This window comes from Notolabrus celidotus, chromosome 18 (genome assembly GCF_009762535.1).
Source record: "Notolabrus celidotus isolate fNotCel1 chromosome 18, fNotCel1.pri, whole genome shotgun sequence".
Lineage (NCBI taxonomy): Eukaryota > Metazoa > Chordata > Actinopteri > Labriformes > Labridae > Notolabrus > Notolabrus celidotus.
Window position 1 is genome coordinate 13,671,103 of NC_048289.1, and position 21,183 is coordinate 13,692,285.

A 21,183-nucleotide genomic window follows, 5' to 3' on the forward strand; every position below is an offset into this window, starting at 1 on the left:
GTAGTTTTACCACTTTACAAAAAGAGAATGCTATAGACAAAAGTTAAATAGGGAAAATGTTGTATGTGATCTGGCCGATTGTTTGGATTTGGCGAGTTCTGCATTTTCAACCATTTTTACTGAGCCAAAATAATTAGGACTCTTATATTGGCACTGGGCTGTTGTAGCCCTTCAAGGGCAAAGAGCAGGCTATCACAAAGGACAAGCTTCCACTCACTACACAACCCCTGTGTCATGGCTGACCTTTCCTTTCTCTCGCCCTGTCTGAACTGATTAGCTTTCCTCAGTGGAAGATACACTACAGCTTACCGTCACTGTCTAAACCTCGGCCTGATAACAAGTCCTCTGCTCGAACACGAGTTGATTATGAAGGGGAGGTGGGTTGATTAATGTTCTCGTCTTTAGCTCTGTATTGGTAATGTCCTTGAACCCATTTGCTCTTTCAGGGCAGCAGATAAATCCTATCTACAGATGTGTTAATTGGGCTTTCAGAGTGAAGTCAGCATATTCAAATAGTCTGGGGGCTCACTGGTGATCCAGACCAAGGCCTCAGGAAATCACATGTGATTCAGGCTGACCTTCATTTAATGTGCAGTCTGGGGACTGTACAAATCTGGGATGAATTAGTTTAGCATACACTGGCAGAAAATACACCACCACAGTATTTCACACTGTTCACAGAAACACCCTTGAGCCATTAGATGTGGTGCATAAATTTATTTCAACATATATTAACATTTTGTTCGTTCTTTTTCTTTTGTTTAAGACACAATACATATATTATTTACATTTGTTTCTACAACAACACTTGCTGGCAGAAAACAGTTTGATCACTGGATCAGGATAGACTGCGGTTTATGGAAGGCTACTCTCTAGAGCTTCAATAAAATTTAAAACAAATCGACACCTCATCTTTAAACTGAATCATTTCCGTCATAACAGTCCATGAGAAATAGCATTGCACATCTCAGCAGTTCAATGTAATGATACTGATGGATCTAACAAAGTAATAGCAGACCACATCAGAACACAACTGTAAAGCTAGGGGCTACAGGTTTACATATCATTGGCCCATGTAATGTTGTGTTGAGCTTTGTCTTGTATATTTATGATTCAGAAGGTGAGGATGCTTGAGATTATGATGCACAATGTTTGTTTAAGCGTCAGGTTATGATGCATGAGGTCATTATGAAGATACATAAGATGTTATGTTCAGTGAAGTTATGATACCTCAGGTTTTAAACTGTCAAGTTATGATGCACTGGTCATTTCGGGATGTCTTATGTCCTGATACATGAAGTTATGATGTGTCATGTAGTGATACATTATGTCACAACGCATCATGTCTTGATATGTCATGTCATGATGTGTGATGTCATGACGTCTTGTTTGGGACAGATTTGGTTGCATATGCAAGCTTGAAGGAAAGTTTTGTCCAAGATGTAACTGTTGAAACTATAGAACCCATCAGCTTTTGTCTGACTCCTCTGCAGATACATTTGTTGTAAATGACATCTTTCTGATCTTAACTAGTTACAATGTTTCAATTTGCCTTACAGAAATTGCCAAATATTGTACAGAAAATTATGCCTTGGGACAGATACCCATTATCAGCTATGATAATACAGGCTGTTGCTTCTAAAGGCTAAATTGTTGCCTGGTATAGTGGATAATTGGGAGACTGGGATATGTAAAGTTGCACTGCATAACTATTTGCAGTATGGTTTAACATGTGATGTCATCTCTCTCATATATCATCACATCCAATTACAATACACTGACAGATTATCCTTTGACAGATTATATAAGACAGCCTGCATCCTGGCATTAAACGCATACCTTGACAAGGCTTTAGCCTCAATCAGCTGTATTTTGCAGATTGAAGAGTATGGAACAAAAATGATAGGGAAGCATCAGCAGCTTCAATTATGCCTGATGAGACTGGATAAAGACTCTGGTCTGTGAACTGTCTCAAAAAATACAGGCAAAAGTGCCATGGAGAATAATAAGCTAAGCAACTGTCATGAGAAGCTGTGGGTGCCTGAGAGGGGGGTTGGTGACCGGTTGTTTCATTTAGGCTCAATTAGACTTTATTTTTCAAGAAGAGGACAGAAGCCGAAACCGGAGGAGCACTGGCACTGTCACTATAGCGACAGAGCTGATGGGCTGTCAAGGGAGGAGTGGGAAAATAAGGAAAGTGAGGACAAGCACACAGTCCAACAAAGACATGGACACACACACACACTCACACCAGACTGACATAACAGCAAAACAATTCAAGCGAGAAAGTTGATGATAACGAGCACCCACTGAAGCATTAACTCACCGGTGTTACAGTGATTCTGCCTTCATAATAAGAAGTTTCTGTTTGGAAGATGAACGTGTGCACTGGTCAGGATCAATCATCTGGCTGACACGGAGGCCATCCCGCTAACAAACAATCAACACCTGGGCTCTGCTCTTCTTGTGATTCATTTGGATGAATTCCCCGAAGAGAAAGGAAGATTTTTCTTGCCACTACACATTTAGAGCAGTTGTGTTTACTAGATAATGTTGCATCGTGCGAATCAAACATTGGAGCATCTTTTGAAAATTAATCAGTGAGGTGTCAACCTGCAAAGCATCCATTTGTTGCTTTAACTGATTGAATGAAGACAAAACCGGCTGTGATCATTGGACACCAGGAAGCACCAAAAAAAACCCTGATGTTACTCATGATATTGTTATTATAAAAGGAAAATACAAGACTGATTGATACCTAGTTAACAATTTGTGTGTCATACCTGGTCCAGTTTAGATAAAGTCTGAAACAAAAGGATAAAGAGAAGAGAAGAGCAGCTGCTACCATGTTATATATTGTCTTGATGATTTTCTATATTTAATTTGTAGTGATATACTGTACACTTTGTCTTTTTTTGTTGCTACATACATTGCATTACCCAGACAGTAACTGTAAAACATCAAAACCCCTTCCCCTCTCGTAGAAAAGTAGTGCCGCTACATAGATAAACTACCTGATAGTACGTTACACTCCTAAAAATATCAAACTATTTACAATATAGAGTCATAAATCTTCTTAACAGGTCCCCTCCTTTACAAAAACCTTGTGCTTTAGCATTTAAGACACACACACACACACACACACACACACACACACACACACACACACACACACACACACACACACACACAGCAGGTAGAAAAGAAACAATAAAAAGACATTTTCTTCCTTTCTTCGTTCGCTGCCCTTTTTCCACTCGCTAAATGTACAATCCCTGTATTCTGTTGAGTTACTCTGGAAATGAATCTCACTGAGCAGTTCAAAAAGTGGCAGACGTTTCTTTCAGTCACACAATGGATTTCCATTACTTCTAAAACAGGAAGGAAACCACTGAAGTGTCCTGAGGTGATGCCTATCACTGAGAAACTAACTCTAAGACTCCTACATGAAAAGACGTCTCATACAAACTGCTACAGGAAGATTTCTTTTTGTTGTTGTTGTTGTTGTTGTTGTTGGTGTTTTTTTTTTTTGCTCTTTACAACCCCTTCTCTTGAAGAGTCTCTGACAAACTTTCTGCATTGGAAGTTGGCAGGAAGTCTCAGAAATGGCAGTTGAATGTAGTTGCGTAGATTTCCTCTGGATCACCGGCCCCCTGACTGAAGAGTTTTGGCCTCCTCTGAGTTATATTCTGAGATAAATAAACACTTCTAAAGAGATGTAATTAGAAACACAAAAGAAGAAACTGTGAGTGATGAGGGAGAAATGACAAAATCAGTTTTTATAGAGTTTCTAATTATAGAATCATTAGCACCACCACAGTGTATGGGCAGAACAACACAAACGTCTGGATGGCTGAATGAGCTGCTGAGAGGAGCAACATCAGCAGACTCCTAAACACTGCCAGCAAAGCTTCTCAGCTAAGCAGTCTTTGGTCACAAATCAAAACCTAAACAGCATGTGCCAGTGATAAGCTGTCCAAAAGTGTACCGCTGATTGATGATTTGCATTTCCACAGCCAGTGATGTGATCCTGAGCTTCGCTTCCATGTTCAAGTACCTCTCCTGTTTCACTGGAGTCTCTGTGGTAGTCATTAACACCTCTTCAAAGCTTGTTATTACTGTGAAAAGCCATCTAGCCTGCTCTGCTAACATTGGCGTGGTCACACACAGATTTCGATGGCAGTCGCCATCACCATCTGGCTCTTGTTCTTGTCTCGGCCTGGAGACTGGTGCGGCCCAGACTCCTCTCTGGGAGATAATGGATCAGAGAGGACACTGCGTTTGAGTGGCGCCGGGCGGAGGCAGGATGTTCCTGGAGGGGTGGAGGGCTCAGGGTGTCTGTGGGAGGACCGTGATGTAGTAGAGGTTGAGGAGGTAGTGCAACTGCCGGTGCAGACTCCAGAACTTGACCTCTCGCCTCTCTTCGCTCTGCAGGACGCTCTGCGCCTGAGCTCACTGACCAGCTCGTACTTGACAAAGCAGAAGACGTCCTTGACTCCGCAACGTTTTTCCGGCTCAGCAGCAAGCAGCCTCTGAAACATGCGCAAGGCATCATCAGTGAAGCGGCGCCACTGGGACGGGTACGTTCCCACCGGACACCCTGCTTTTTGCCAACGCCGAAACTCCTCGTAGAATGCATCTGCGGGCAGCGCTGCCTCCCATGGGAAATTTCCTGTCAGCATACAAAACACTAGCACACCAAACGCCCACACATCCAGACTGGTGGTCACAAGGAAACCCTCTGCGCGACTAGCCCGGCACACCTCCGGCGCTGTATAGGGAATGGTGCCGCTCACCCTTTTTACTCGGCAGCCCACACGTCTAGTCATGCCGAAGTCAGCTAGTTTGATGCGGCGGCACTCGCGGTCAAATAGGAGCACGTTCTCGGGTTTGACGTCCCGATGCACTAGGCTTTTACTGTGCATGAAGTCCAGGGCCAAGCCAAGTTGTTGCATGCAACGTTTGACCATTTCCTCTGGCAGGCCCACCTGTAAGAAAGAGAGAGGAGGGAAGGTAAAGTGTTAGGAAGAAGATTTTGATTCATGCAGGCAAATTAACATAGCACATTGTGTAGGAGGTGAGTCTATGGGTGGTGATGCAAGAAAAACAGAAAGATGATGGTTGCATGAAATGTAATAAATTATAGAACAAGGTGAACTGGGATATGTTCCACACTGGAAAACTGCAAGAGAAGAGTCCTCATTTGGGTTCCACTGCAGCCAGCTTTCCCAGCACATCAACAAGAAGAGAACTACAGCAAAGTAAGAGCTTTGCGCAGACAGAAAGAAAACTGAGACAAAGGCAAGGCTCCATTCCCAGGAGAGCTTGTTAAAACCACCATGTTTGAACATGAGGACTGATTGGAGCAGCTTTGGCTGAGTAAGGATGGTGATTGGTTGAGAGGGAGGATGATAGCGTTACCTGTGGGGGGATGATGTCGAAGAGGTCCCCAGCTGGGGCGTATTCTTGTCCAAACACATAGCTGTCCTCCGTCTCAAACAGCACATCCAGGACTTTGATGATGAACGGGCTGCAGCTAAGTGAGCCTGTTAGGCTGTACTCCCGCAGGAAACTCTTCAGCTTTGTCTTGTTCTTGGTGACAAACTTCAGTGCCATTTTTGTGCCTATGAAAACAGACAAAAACAAGCAGAACACAGTGATAGCTGACATTTCACTGTCATCACAGGTGCTTAGCATGCATTTACATGATTCGCTCAGGGCGTGGATGAACTTCCCAGCTGCGGTTTTGTACCAGCCGCTCCATTCATTCATATAAACATGCACAGTGAATAAATCTCACCTACATCACACTCTTACAACCAGCTGTTCAAGATCCCAGCTGCATAATACAGAGGTTCTGTAGAGTGCTACAAGTACTATTAAGCTCTGCTGCCTTCTTAACCTCACACTGCACTACTTTACATTGCTCAGTTATACCACTGTCAGACTAAGCCAGCTCAATAACTTCGATTTTCTTACAACCAAGGATTAACAGTAGACCTCAAAAATCTTACACAAATCTTTTTAACAGTTCTGAATGAATGTCAAGGCTCTGTGCCTTGAGACACCAGACTGATTTGCCTGAGCGGGTCTTCCTCAACTGTGAGGCAGGCTGGCATGGAATAATCTCTGTTAACAGATTCTGTAAGAGTACAGAATCTGTAGGCGAGGAACAAGATTTTTGGTGTCAGAAGTGTTCTGGATTTCATTCGCAGTCTGAGAAGATGGACAGCACAACCACTCATCTAAAGTGAAACGAAAACATTCAGAGTACGCCCTGGACACTAGCTGCAGATCAGGTCATCAGACCACCTCATCCAGTATAACAGATGGAACATGGGTCAAACTAGACAATCTTTTCGCAAAGATGGTTTTTGTCACGAAATTTATTTTAATCATCCAGATTTGTGTCCAAGTGTTCCTTTTTACGGGAGAAGGTAACTTTTAATTGGTTATGGGATGCTAAAACAAAATAGTTGTGACATTCTCCATTCTCCATCTCCAAGCAGAATTCACATTTTTTAAAATGTATTTTATTATTTAACCAACTACCTTACGTTCACATCAGTATCTTTGCACTACTCACCACTGCACTATTATCGTATATTATTTAGTCTGTACATATTAGTCATGTCTATATTGTTATTCTTTGTGTTTATAGTTATTATTATTATTATCATTATTATATTTATATTTATATTTTTATTTTTACGCCTTATTCTTATGCCTTTGTACAAAAAGGGCGCAGTTAACCAAAGTCAAATTCCTTGTGTGTTCAAGCATACCTGGCCAATAAAGCTGATTCTGATTCTGATTCTAATTCTGATTGACAGCTCTGTTGACAAATGCAACTCCTGCAGCGTTCTTTACTAGATTAGCAGAGTAGAAAAGGAACAGTGAGAGAAAACAAAACAAACACTAAAACAAGAGTCCTAGCTATGAATGTCTGCTTCAAATCAACACAAGAATCTGATCTGCTGTAGACTTTACCGTCCTGAGGGATTTATAACATTGTCTCAGTGAGTTAAACGCATTCTTTGGTTAGCGGAAGGGGCCTGAACTCAATCCTGAAGCTCTACACATATCTTGCGAGTGCCAATGTCAGTGCAGCTGTATTTTGGCCGCACTTCTTTATAATGGTAGGAGATGGCATGTCATCAATGTTTATATATGGACTGTCAATGGTATGCAGGAAGACAGTCCTCTTGGAAATCAAACGAGGAAGAAAACATCATGTAATGCAATCCCAGAGCCTATTGGCTACCACATGATGAAAACCTAGCTTTTGATTGACCTCTTTGAACAGACAGCTACATATAAGTCAGTTAACACTGCCGTCCCTCAACTCAAACTCGATTTTGAGTCTGAAATCACTTGCTGGAGTGTAAACAATGTTTACAGCATGGGAAGAAAATCACAGGCCAGAAGTCTCCAATCACTTTTCTCATTAACTGCTTCACTGGATAACAACTAGTTGTCGCCCTAAGAGACCATATCCTTGCAAGACAGTAGCTCATGGGTTCAGAGACTGGCATGTAATGGACGGGGAAACTTACTAATCCGTAACTATCGTTTTGGTTAATTCATGATTTTTATTGAGAGAATAGGACAGTGGATACAGAATCAGAAGCTGGAAAGACAGTGGGAAATGACAAAGGGCCAGGAGATAGATTATTACCCATTCTGCCTGCTTTGAAAACTATTAGTTTATCTAATCACTGAGCTAAACGGGCATCCCCAAAATAGTCTTTTTTATATTTATTCCTCATGACATAGCTGATGGTCAAGAAATACTTTAAAAAAAAACAGGATTAGAGGATAAAGATCTTTGGCCACATTTTGCCCATGATGTCTTCTCCAACTCACCTTGTGTCCGATGAGCCACCAGGTCCACCTTCCCATACGTGCCCTTCCCCAGCTCACGGATGTGCTCATACTGTTTGGCTACATCTGCTGCCGACAGAGAGGTGATGGCCAAGGCTTGCATGTCCTCTACGGGAACTCCAGCACAGTAGCCCATCTTGGACGTAGGAGAGCCCCCGCCGCTGCCCACCCGTCCTGGCCCAGATGGAGAAAGGGACAGGCTCGCCTTGACGCTGTGTGGCAGACTAAACAGAGAGGAGAGAACACTGTTTAGAGCCAGGTTTTATCTTTTATTCTGCTGTGGTAATGGAAGAGGAGTTTAAATTTATGTGTTTATGACAAATGCTCCTCAGTATCCTGATGTTTCTTGGCGCACATCCATATATTCATGTCTGTGCATCATTTTCCCAGAGGGTGGTTAAATCAGAACAGTTTTAACAGATCTTCATTTCCATACAATCGATTCAGGGAAAGCATCAACAGGAAGTGCTTTCAGTAAATGTATTGGACTTCCTGCTGTCCCTGTAGATCACTCTGCCTGCTCTCAGATATGGCCAGTCTCAGACAGCACTTACTGGCAGACAGCTACGGGAAAATCAATATGAGCAGGTAGAAGGACTAACAAATAGAAACGAATGGAGAAAGCTGACAGCCTGGAGGTGTATACATGCTGGTAAGGTGTGCATCTGATCACCTGTGACCACTCTGTTCATGCACAGAAACAATCAGTGGGTGCTGGGAGAAAACAGGACTGCATATTTGGTTTGCACAGCAGTTGTCCTAACTATTTTGGTGAAATTGCTGAAGCTGAAGAAAAAATTATTCTGCAAAGGAAAAGTTGTTGCTGATTTTCACAAGTGCTAAGTTTGAAATAGGTCAAGCTGATCCTCGGAGGGGGAAAAATAACTCTGATGGAGTCAGACACCCTAAATGTGCCAACTTTCAAAAATAAGTAAATGTTGATGATTCACTGTGCAAGTGAGCATCTGTTACCGTGTTTGAGTTAGAAATTTAAGAAAATAACTATCAAACAAACCCCTTTTGAGCAAATGAAGTGGATCACACTAATGATCTTACCCATTGTCTCTCTTCTGAAGCAATCACATTTAATCATCTAATCATGCACAGCACGCACACATATGCACACTAATAGGCAACAAATCAGCACAAACAATTTCGCTGATGGCCTTTTTCATCCATCATTCAAAGACAACCACTTTGCCCTTTGTCTGTTCTCTCCCCGCAGCCAGTTTCTCGCTCCGCTTTATAAACCAGAGCGTCTCAAATCTGTCCTTGTTGACTGTCAGGTGCATTTTGGAAGCTTGATGAAAACACGGTAAGAGGAAGCTTTGTTGAGACACACTGAAGGTGTTGAGGTTCCTCGGTTATCTTGTGGGAAGAGCAGGATAAATATAGCGATTAGACTGCGAAAACTAAAATAGGATGTGACCATTTGCAGCCTTGTGTTCTTGGCTCATCCCTCTTTATCCAAGAAAAAACACTGCTGTAGAAAGAGTGCCTTTAGAAATGTCTTGCTTCTTGATTTTTATCACAAGCATGATTATATAAGAGACTATGAATATTGTAGCCTACTCATACCGAGTGTGCCCACTGTATAGCCCTCAGCAAGTCAACACAAAGGTTGATTCTTTTCCAGAGCGGTCTGCAGTCCAAGTTTGGTGGTTAAACATTAAAAAAAGAGAGACAGACGGACAGACATTTCCTCTGACTGCCCACCCTGTGCGGCCCCAAAAGCCTCCATCAGCGAGAGCGAGGGGAGCGCTTGTTTACCAGCTCTATTTCCACAAGCAGAATGTGCCGCACTCCAGCATGGATCTTAATCACATTACTCAGCACCCACAAAGACAAAAGCACACCCCACCTAAAAGCCCAGAATGCTTTGCTCTCATTTCCTCTGCAGAACTGGATTAAGACCTGAAATGTGATGAGTGGTTGCGAGACGGCTGGGATGACGCTTTGAATGTGAACCAGAAACTGCAGTTTTGCGCAGTCCGGAGGTGTGGGGATGAAGTTATGTAGTCTGTGCGAAATAATTGTGTGTTTGTGTTTGTGTGAGTGTGTGTGTTTAGGGAGGGTCGAGTGTATCAGTCGCTAAGTGACACTCTATCAAAGGCCCTTTGTGTTCGTACCTCCGAGAGGCAGCAGCTGTGAGACACTGCACGACTCAGCATTCGTGTTCAACCACAGCCACATGCCCCGCTGATCTCCCATGATGCCCTCTGCTCCTCTGCTATCCTCTAAGGCGTTTAAAGACAAGGTAACAACATCACTTCACATACAGATGATGAAAGGCTTACGAAAACAGCTTAATCCCTGTGCTGCTCACTTCAACCCCCATGCTGTTTTTGTCACATCTGTTGAGATAGACATTTTAAAAACCTCACAAAATACCCATTATTTTAACTTTTTAATTGTCCTTGAACAGTCACTGACATTTGAGTGCCTGAAAGTTAAGATATGTCATAGCTAACTCATTCTGTCACCCAAAAGGCGGGGAGACAGGTTTTTCGTTTGGCAGCCACAATCTGTTTTCCACCTATTAATTTCCCCTCAAATACAGATTGACAATCTTGCTCCATTTAGCAATTATTCAAACAGAGCTGAGTGCACATGCAGCAAAACCCCTTGAAAAAACAGGTTATTGCTGGAAGAAAAAGCTAAAACATCCTTTTTTACGTCCTAATCAGCAGAGTGTCAGCCTGGAAACCTGTTGTGGTTCACTCCACCTGTCACACATGAGATTAAACCACACGACAAGTTGACCTTTTCTTTCTAAACACTAAGCTGCAGATTGGACTAGAGGGGAATGCCTCTGTGTTTCTTTTTTCATGGGCTGTCTGATAACATGCTATGTTGGTGAGGCACTCACTCAATCAGTACACCATCAGTCCTGACTCAGATATGTCAACTACTATTTGATGGAAGTTTTCAGCATATATTCATGACCTCCAGAGGATAAATTCCTCTGACTCTGATGACTGATATTTTCACAAGTATTCAATGCTTTGTGAGGTTTCTATACAAGTAGTCTCAATCCATTCTGAAACCTATATGTTCTGCAAAATGGAAACCAGCATTGACCCAATAACAGGCAATTCCTATCATGTTATTTTGAATGCCCGCAAATATATAACTCAATATACTGCATGCAGACTTAAGGAGCCTTTATTCAAATGTTCTGGGCATAGTTTAACAGTAAGTATCACTAGAGTTCAGTGGCAGAAGCCCAATAGAGGGCGCTAGGGCACCGCACCACTGCATTACCTTCAATAAGACATAATAGAAAAATTGAATTAAAATTAAATAATAACATAATATTCTGAACTATATGTATATACATTTTTAGATGAGCAAGATAAATATTATATAGTTAATGATGAGTAAAGTTGTTTCATTCATCTGTGTTATCTAATTGGTGTTTTCGCCCTGGGCGCAAAAATCTTTATCCATAGACTCTCGTTAAAAGTTGTACATGCGCAGTAGCTCCTCTTCAATACAAGAAATAGGACCATGTCTGGACGCACCTTCCCTGCGCCCAGAGCTGAATGCAGCTGGATGGGGCCGACACATAGACTGTAAATAAAAGGCCAACATCACAGCCGTCTGTCATAAAGTGCAGCTGATTGACAGGTTGAGCCGCAGGAGTTGGAGACGATCGGACAGAGATGCAGAATGGAGAAAGAGGAATTAAATAATTCAGTGGAATCACTTAAGACGTCACCTTTTGAGAAGAGAATGAACCAGTAGAAGGATCAGCGAACCTGATCAGCCGAACATCACAATTAATCAGCAGTCCAAAGACAGAGGGAGACAATACACCCGGGGCCTCGTGTACAAAGGGTGCGTACGCACAAAAACGTGGCGTCAGTCTTTTTGATGGCAAAGTCCTGATGTATCAAGAGTGAAATGACCCTGGAAATGTGTGGTGCCTCACGCCAACTTTATGGCTGGCGTATGCACGTTTCTACAGCTGTTGATCTTTTGCACAGATTCATACATCTGGATATTTTCTTGTGTAAGACGTCTGGATTTGAGCGTATGCCATGTTTGAGTATAAAATCCACGCAAGTCTTTGTACATGAGGCCCCCGGTCTTTTTCCAGGACCTAGTTTAGCAACAAGGCTTGGCTAACTGCATGTAGTGAGGCTAATGCTTGATTCTGATTTCCCTACCTCCTTTTTCAAACATTAGGATCTGACCAAGCATGGTTTAAGACAGGTATTACTGAAGTGAAGCACTTTTCAGATGTGATACCTTAGTACATGTTTGCTTGCTTTTTGGTATATCTATTTTGGAGTTATAGCCCTCCCTTGGGAAAACTCCACCAGCCGCCACTGCTAGAGATGTCCTGAAGCAACTGATCTCCTAAACATTACAATGGAGATGTACATTTTGACTAACTTAGTTGTCCAAAAGTAAGAAAACATTTATGGCTGAACATGGCTTAAAATGGTATCACAGAGTCTGCAGGTAAACAATATCAAGTTGGTTTGACAAGTGTAGCTATCATCAGCAGAGCTAGCACCACCAGCCTTCCACCCCCCTGCAGGTTAACGTCAACATACTTGTGCTGGTTATGTATCAAGTAGATTTATTCAAATTTAACCATAACTTTGTTTTTTTCTAGTAAAAAATACTGCCAAACTGTGCCATGCTACGATAAGCCATCTGTCATCTGTACTTGTTTACATCTGGGTAGTTAAGCTTTTTTTAGTTAAGCCACCAAACTCAACTAAGCTTTCCTTTGCTGCTCTGAGATCTCATTTGAGGTTCCAAATGCATTTTAAGCACTACAGCTGTAAATAACTGTTGTCAACGTTAACCTCTTATTAAGCACCACCTTAGACACTACACAGTGCCACCAAAATCATTTGTTCATTAATATGGTTCATGAATTTATCTAGGTAATTTCCCATTAGCATCAACTTGGGATAATGCATATCATGCTGAAACCCTTCTCCAAGAGGCTTTCATGGTGAATATTATACCTGCATGTTAGCATTGTCATTATGTGCATATTGGCATTCAGACTTGACTATTGACTCTTTCTTTAAAAGTACATTCAGCGATTTCTTCAAAAAATTTGCTTTTAATTCCAGAGAGATCAACTCTAGAATTGTGAAAACTTATAAAGGAAGCAGAGTTCTAAAATGGTCACTTCCTTGACTATGGTCCTGTCATATGACTGTCAACTAGTGAGTATTCAGCAAGCATTGGCTCTTCCAGGGTAAACTCTGTGAGTGATACAGTTGCGATGAAGTGTGGCATGACATTGATTGGTACATTAAATCCTTATAGAGGAGAGATTTCAACATGAATACAGATTCATGTACAGGAGATGAGCTTTATTGCAGTAAGGGAAAGATGAAATCAGGGCATGAAGAAAAATGTATTATTTTTAGTATGTGGGAGGTCTCAGGGTTGGCAGCTTTACACACAGTGTTTTACTCTTCCCCCCCCCTCCTCTCCACTTTGTGTCTTGCCTCTTCCAGAAAATGTAAACGAGGGACTAATGAAAGAAATAAATAGAAGGCAGAGCCTGCCTTGCGTCTCTACCTCTCTCCGTTACTAATGGACCAGTTGCTTTGCTCTCGGCTGAAGAGTCATTACGGGTGAAGACTGATCTCTTGTGTCCAATTTACTGTCAAAATGCCCAACATGCCCCGCCTGCGGGTCAAAGTGAGTGAAATTAGATGTGACTGATGTGTTTTTTCTCACTGTCAGTCTGAAAATTCAAAAGACTGCTTGCAAAGAGGAACATATGGATTTTATGTATTTTTATCTCTGTGTGTGTCCCTCTCCTTGTTGTTTCAGTGTGAGGAGTAAAAACAAATCATTGCAATCCTAAACAGTCTATCACTCAATCAAAACCAAAATAGGCTTCCTCGTGACAGCCAGTTGCAGTCAGGACACTCTGTTCTCAACTCTATCACAAAACCTGAATCACCTTTCTCTAAAAATCCACCGGTGAGTTAGTGGGTGTAGCGCCTCCATCAACACGAGGCTGGAGAAACTCCCCGCTGAGCCATGATACGTGAATCAGCAGCCCAGTCCACAGACACTCCCTTTGACAAATCACCTGCTCTTGGGACCCTGCTGAGACTGAAGGCTGTGTAACCCCTTGTCCCTGACTTTCCTCCACTCTACCCTTTCCCATCATCCTTGCTCTCTCTATTTTTAGTCACACATCCCATTGACCATATCTACACTGCCGCCATTTTCCTCTTGCATGACACTCAGGTTTGGCTGCTAAAATGTGGTTATAATGTCATACTGCTGTGTTCCAGGTTGTTGTGGTTGTTAGCTTATAAATATAGTATATTTGAATGGTAAGCAATGAAAAAGACAACAAAACCTGCAAATCAAGAGTTAAGTTGAACATATTTGATGACCCATTACTCACTGTCAGACAGCAGCTAATGTTAGCATTTAGCCATGTTTTAGCTGAGATTACTATTAGTTAATAAGTTGCTGAATGCTCTCAATATCTTTTGAAAGTTTTAGAAGACCTGCTCATGTTTTCCTTACCCCTTAACTTTAATAACAACTAACAGCATTAACCACCTACATAATAACTTCCCCATTAGGGAAGCACCCCTTATTTGACAATAATATTAGCTAGGAAGAAGGTGAATGCTACAATTACCTGTTGTCTGAAGATAGCTAATGGGTTAGTGAATACTGTTTGTGATTTTGGCTTGTAATATGACCAAATGTCCATCTAGATATTCTGTCCAGTGACTTTGATGAGATGTCAGAGGAAGATGGCTTTAAATATCTTAAAATGTGCTCCTGTGTTTTGAAAGGTCCTGGTGAAAACACTGCATGCCATTGGCCTTCTGCTTGGATGACCTGATTCTCATGACGAGATTACCCAAGGTCAAATGGACCCAAACAATGCCTGAGTTGGTACAAAAAATACAAGCACTTGTGGCTCAAGTGTACTGTATGTTGACAATTGAAAAACAAATGGGCACACTGATCAGACCAAATCCTGTAAAAACAGTACCAACAACAAAACATCCAACTCCAGAAACAATCAATATTGTAGTTCAGTATTAAGGCTTTGGGATTAGAAACCATGGAGCGCCATGTCATCATCACCATCATTCTAATCATGTCCTTCAAAAAACATAATTTAGCGGTGAAACATCACTGCAATAAGCTACCCAGGGAACAAAGTGTACTGTACCTAACCCCCACTCTATTACAATCCAGTAGCCTCAAGTTCTAACAGGGAGACTCCATGTGACCACACAGAGGGGGTTGGAGGAATCCAATGAGGCTGAATTGAAGCATCCCTCCCTTCGTACCACATGCTATAGACTGCATCCCTTTGATGTCAAATACATGAGGAAATGGGACTCTAATCTGAGCTCAGAAAATGGGGTCTAAAAGAGGGGTGGCTTAATGATGTAACAGCAGTCCTAAGGAGGACAGTTTTTTCATTTTCTTCCTCCACTTCAAGGCAACCTAACAGCACACTGGGATCAGGCTTGTATACACAATAGCCTCTGAACACAATCAGTGCACTAATGTTGATTGTTGAGGGTGCATTTAACCTCTCTCTCTCTCTCTCTCTCTCTCTCTCTCTCTCTCTCTCTCTCTCTCTCTCTCTCTCTCTCTCTCTCTCTCTCGGGCTCTCTCTCTCTCTCTCTCTCTCTCTCTCTGGCTATCTCTTGGTCTTAAATTCAAATCCATGCTTTGATTGCATGACTGGGTATTAGCATTTGCTGCAAAGAAAAGGCAATATAGAGGATCAAATATGGAATAGAAGTCAACTAAAAACAAGTACTTACTGTACACCAATCCAATATGTATTAATCCAATGATGAAATGCAGAAAGTGTACAGTAATGAAATTCATTAAGGCAAATGATGTTTAATATACCCTTCAATATAAGCTATGACCACATTCGCCTACACGTATATATGATGATTGACAGATCTATCATTAGGCAGCTGTTTTCTCACTGACATAACGGCAGGTTGGGATGTAATCTGTAGATATTTCATTATGAATCCGGAGCAAGCCTGTGAAAAAAAGACTTCTTGTCCTCTATGTGTCCTATAACTGGCAATGTTTTTATCCTGTCTGTCCTCTGAGCAGCCATATTTTTCTAAAGGGAGCTACCCAGGTCGGATTTTCCTTCAATGACCAGATTTCATGCTTTTAATGTGGTTTTTTTTCTGTTTCCTGGTCCGATGTTGTTGCAGACTGCTTTTCTTTGTGTTGTTTGGTCTGTCTGAGGGGCAGCAATGGGTTTCACTGGCAGGACTGCATGTGCTAGATGTTTGACTGGCTTTATGAAACCATAATATTGCCTTATTTTCTTTCGGTTATCTATATCAATATTGTGACCTGGCAGGTCATGCTTTGGACATTTATTTAATGCAGATTTTTAAGGGAAGTTTGTTCTGTGGTGATCAACTTCAATAAAGATTGCATGCATATTTGCATCTGTCTGTTTTGAAGTGCATTTCTATTCAAATTTCTATGTTAAACGCAAAGCCTCTGCTATCATTTTAATGTATATTAAATGTGTTATGTGGGTGTGAATAGCTGTTGCTGTCTCCAGCATTGAAACAATGGCAGCATTTTATCTGAGCAAGGTTCATACAATACTTCAGACAATAATGCACATACCCACTACAGAGAGAGCTAGTTATTTTTGTTGGATTTGGGGGTGAGCTTCCCCTTTTAAGTAAATACCCAAGCCATTACACCATGTTCTGACCAATACAGCGTTTGTGACAATAGAAAATGTCTCTTTTCTGCAGAGTCCATTATCAGCCTCTGGACTTTGCTTTCACAGAGTTTCCTCTGTCAAGTCAGCTGCTCATTTAAATGCATTATACAGCATTAAGGATGAGATATCACCTGTCTGCTCTGGACAAAGTATAAGAGGACCATTAGAAGTGGAGTGCCCTGGATGCCCTCGCATCCATCAGACTGAATCACAGAAGCTGAGTGGAAATACACATAAAGGTGCATGTATCACGAGTTTATGTGGGTGAAATGAGAAATGAATTCAAAGCTCAAGCATTAAACCTGGTTAGAGTTAATCATATCCTAACACAATAAAAGCTGTGGTGCTGTATAAAAGTGCAGACATTTTTGCTTTATTACCCAGCAGGCTTTCAAGGACGATTTTATGATTAATTCATGGATACTGTCTAAAGAGTGAGTCAAAGTTTAGTCACTTAGAATCAGAGCATCAATTAAAATCATATTTTCCAAATAAGGAACGAGATCTCACAGGCTATACCTTCAAACATGAAAACACTCACTTTGACTTTTTTTTTTTCTTTACATACAACAGCTGATGTAGTCTGACCTGGTTTCAGGTACCTCAGGGTACATCTAGGTGTTACTCACCTGCTGGCGACCTGTCTCTCTCCTCCATGGTCCTGCATCCGCTCGGCGCGCAGAGCTGCTGCGCTCTGCTCGGCTCTGGTCTGATCTGCTGGGAAACCAATGGATGGATCTCCTCGTTTTGAAGGGTATTATCGACCAGTTACAGTAGGTGTTAGGAGAACCGTGCAGGTCCCTTATAGAAAAAAAAAAGCAGCAGACAGAGCTTGGATGAGGTCGGTGCGGTGTGCTTTCTTTCCTTCTTCTGAGGGTGATTCCAGTCCTTCGTCTGGAGATGTTTTTTCAGTTAGTGACTTTCTTCGGAGGCGGATTAAATCAAAGCATCATCTGATGCTGAGTGCTGCCGGGATGAGGACACAGGCTGGGATCCCTCCTCTGAGCGCCCACCATCTCAACCTGCCAGGCAGCAGCAGCAGCGGGAGGAGGAGGAGGAGGGTGCAGCGTGTTTATCTTTCGCTCCTTCAGTGGTCCGCATGACCCACTTCGGTACCACACACACACACATAGGCGAACCCATTCATTCACATCTACTGGGGGGGCTTCATAGACCTCTACTCTCTGCAGCACGCGTGGACGAATCTCCAAAAATCTCTCCAACTCCGCGTCTTGCGCACGCTGTCAAACCCGTCTGGATGTTTCGTCCGTCGGTCCAGTGGGGCTCAGATGGATGAGTGAGGAGGGGAGGAGGGGGAGGTTTAGTCTCAGATGTTGCTCCTGTGATGGTCCTACCAGTCAGCTCCCTCATTGTTCACCATCTCCACCCTCTGGCAAACTAATACGCGCACGTGTCCCAGGTCCTAGCGCCTGCACGCTCCCATCCAAACAACCACACAACCTCCGTGATTTTTTTTTTTTTTTCAAACTTTTGATTCATGCTTTGAAGGAACAAGCTGCTCCACTCTTGCATAATTCAACAGCTTATGGCCCCGAGTCCTTCACGAACTGACTTTGCCAACTGTCCTTATTAGGTAACAGCGAGGCAAGACTTTCAATTAATTCCCGGCCCTGGCAGCTCCCCCTTTACTGTACATGTTTAACAACAGGACTCGTGCCAGTCGTGGGTGCCAACAAGAGCAGATTGGACTGAGAAAACAGCGTCGACATAACAGGGGGACCTTGAATGCATCATCACGAAAGACCGCTGATCATCAGATGGGATGATGATTGCATGATTGAAGATAGAATGGCTAGGACCTGATTTACATAAATAAAGATGAAGTCAGTGCTTTTGTTGCCTCCAACCAGTTTGCCATATAACTTATTTTTATTCCTTTAACTCATTTTTTTTTCTTCATTTTTCTATAACTGTAAATCTGTAACTCAAACATATGCGAATCAAGGGAAAATAATACAAGGTGAATTTGACCTTTATATTTCCTGATAAAATACTTTTTGATCCAAGGTGTTTTTCCCTGCAAAAGCCCTGCTTTCTGTCTCTCACGGAGAAAAAAATAGATAGAGCATTGTTTGCACTATTGTTTGCCTTTATTGTGGACATAAACATGATTCAATCCTCTGTTAAAACCACTGGCAGGACAAAAGAGGAAGGGGCGGATCCAGGCTTTTTTGACTGGGGTGGCTGAGCTGGTGGACTTACACAGGGGTGACATGAAGTATGTGTGCACACAAACAAAAATTAATATCATTTATTTACTTTTTGTACCTCTACTCATCTATTCAACTTAACCCAATAACATTAAAGCTCCTGTGAGGAGCTTTAAATTTGAGTTGATTTTGGAGCCCCCTGCTGACAAAGCAGTCTGTGCTGATTTTTTCCTTTACATGTGTAATTTTGTTAATGTCCTCCTTCTCATGCATGGCTACTCGACTGGAAACATGATCTGCGTGTGCGAATGGGGCTGTGATGCCACGAATTCAGAGGATCTGCTCATTTACATGGAAGCTTTTATGTTTTAAATAAAATGCATTTAGGGCATTTTCAGTCACCCAAAATGCTGTTTCCATGGAAACGAACGGCTAAATTGCAACAATAGCTCACCGTTTTCTATTGAAGGCATTTTCATGGGCCTTAATCCCATGTACATCCCATAGCCATAGTCATCAATGTAGCTGTCCCTGATTCAACTCTGGACCATGACCCTTTGCTGCATGTCTTCCCCCACTCTTTGCTCCTCACATTTCCTGTCTCTCTTCAGCTGCAGACAGATAAGATATCAGATACACTTTATTGATCTCCCTTTGCAGGGAAATCCCCCATTACAGCAGCCCACAACAAGGGAACAGGAATACAACAGAACACTTACAAAGTTTAATAGAATAATGTTAAAGGTAATATTTTGCAAATCTACACACTATGTACACTTTTTACTTATGAATGGATTGGTTATTGAACAGAGAAATTACACCAGGTTGTTAAAACAGTGTGTGCCAGAATAATATGATAAAGTGAATGCTGCAGGGCAAACATTTCACACATAAAAAAAAACAGTTGCACTGGCATAATTGTACAATAAAGATTACGTGATTATTAAAACCCTTTAAAGGGCACTCATTGAAATACTTTGAAATTCAAAATTTCAACCCTAGAGTGTTATTGGAAGACATAACAAGACTATTTAACATTTGTGACATTTTTCAAAAATTTTAATTTTCATGTAGAAAATTGAGGTCAACGAAGTTACCAAATATGGTTTCTTGCCCTGTAGTGGTAAAAAAAAAAATCAAAGAATAGTGTATATGAGAAATACAAGAAAAATAATGTACGGGTGAAAAGAAGATTTATTTAACAACATAACAGAACATAAGAACATAACATAGAACATGGGGCGGGGGGCAATATCCCAGTTGCAGGTGGGTGTGACAAAGTTAGGTTCTGTCACATCATCATCATGGTCACTGATGGCAGGGTGGGCTGGCACAACAACATTCTCCTTCTTCTTGCCATAAAACATCTGTGCAGACATTGCGTAAAATTAAGACACATGAAATAAAACATAAATTGTATTAAAATGTATTCTTTATTTATATTATTTCATTATAGGTATGGCTGCAAGGATTGATTATTTTTACAATTATATATCAGTTTATCAGTACCTATAGGTGCAGTTCACGTCACCTCGGGTTTTTGTTGAACTGTTTCTTACTACATTTGTGCGTTCAACTCTGACACAAGGAGGGCGTATGTCCAAAAATGTCAATATCATACTAACTCTAGTTATTATTGAACAGGGCGTATGACCAAATATGATGGCTACATTTTTCATACCATAATTGCATTTATTTCACCAATTTCTCTGCAAACAACACACATGTCACCACTTAGTACAACTACTTTAGCATAAAATGCTTGAGTTTTGTCAACTTACCATGGTTTATTTTGATGTTGCACCTTATTTACTGAAGTGGGCAGAGCTGGTAAAAAGTCTTTTTCCAACTTCAGAGTAAAAGGAAGTTTGATGTGTTCCAGGACTCTGCTGATTGGTCAAATTCCACGTTGGGGCATTCTGTGACGTAGAGTGATGTTTGCTGATTGGCTGGGTGTAAATCACATGCCTCTCAACCTCACTGTGAAGTAGGGGGGGTGCCATTTTAGGGTTAAAATCATCATTACAAATTGTTTGTGGGTATGGATGATAAATGATGACCTGAGAAGAGAAAGACAGGCAAAGAAGCTGCCATGTGGTGAAATGAAAATTGACATTTACAGAGATGTGACTAGCACTACATTGTTGTGCTGGTATTATCAAGTCTGATTACAGTCTGCTGCTGAACGAACTGCTCAGGGCCTCCACAGTCACATGCAGGGGCTGAGCTTGGCTGACATCCTCCTCTCACCCAACTGCTCTATGGAGTCTAGAGGATAGCCCAGGACAGAACTGGCCCTCCTGCATAGTTTGTTCAGTCTTTTTTCTTTCTCTCTCTGTGCCCACTGCCCTACAAAAGACCACTGCATAGAAGTGTCAT

At 41.8% G+C, this 21,183-nt stretch overlaps 1 protein-coding gene across 1 annotated transcript; it reads right to left on the reverse strand.

Annotated features, from left to right (window-relative positions):
* Nucleotides 1–702: 702 nt before the first annotated feature.
* si:ch211-183d21.3 (serine/threonine-protein kinase SBK1) lies at nucleotides 703–18,181 on the reverse strand. Its single transcript, XM_034708504.1, has 4 exons — nucleotides 17,263–18,181; nucleotides 7,867–8,108; nucleotides 5,422–5,624; nucleotides 703–4,988 (listed from the first exon to the last, which is right to left on the reverse strand). Exons 1-4 carry the CDS (start codon nucleotides 17,298–17,300, stop codon nucleotides 4,161–4,163), a joined length of 1,311 nt encoding a protein of 436 aa, XP_034564395.1. The 5' UTR covers nucleotides 17,301–18,181; the 3' UTR covers nucleotides 703–4,160.
* Between the last annotated feature and the right edge of the window lie 3,002 nt (nucleotides 18,182–21,183).

Excerpts from the sequence above, each read along its gene's own strand:
- si:ch211-183d21.3 (XM_034708504.1), bottom strand. The coding sequence starts at position 17,300 with ATGCAGGACCATGGAGGAGAGAGACAGGTCGCCAGCAG. Across the intron at positions 8,109-17,262 it reads GAGAGACAGGTCGCCAGCAG|TCTGCCACACAGCGTCAAGG; the intron begins GTGAGTAACACC and ends CTCTCTGTTTAG. Across the intron at positions 4,989-5,421 it reads TCGACATCATCCCCCCACAG|GTGGGCCTGCCAGAGGAAAT; the intron begins GTAACGCTATCA and ends TCTTTCTTACAG.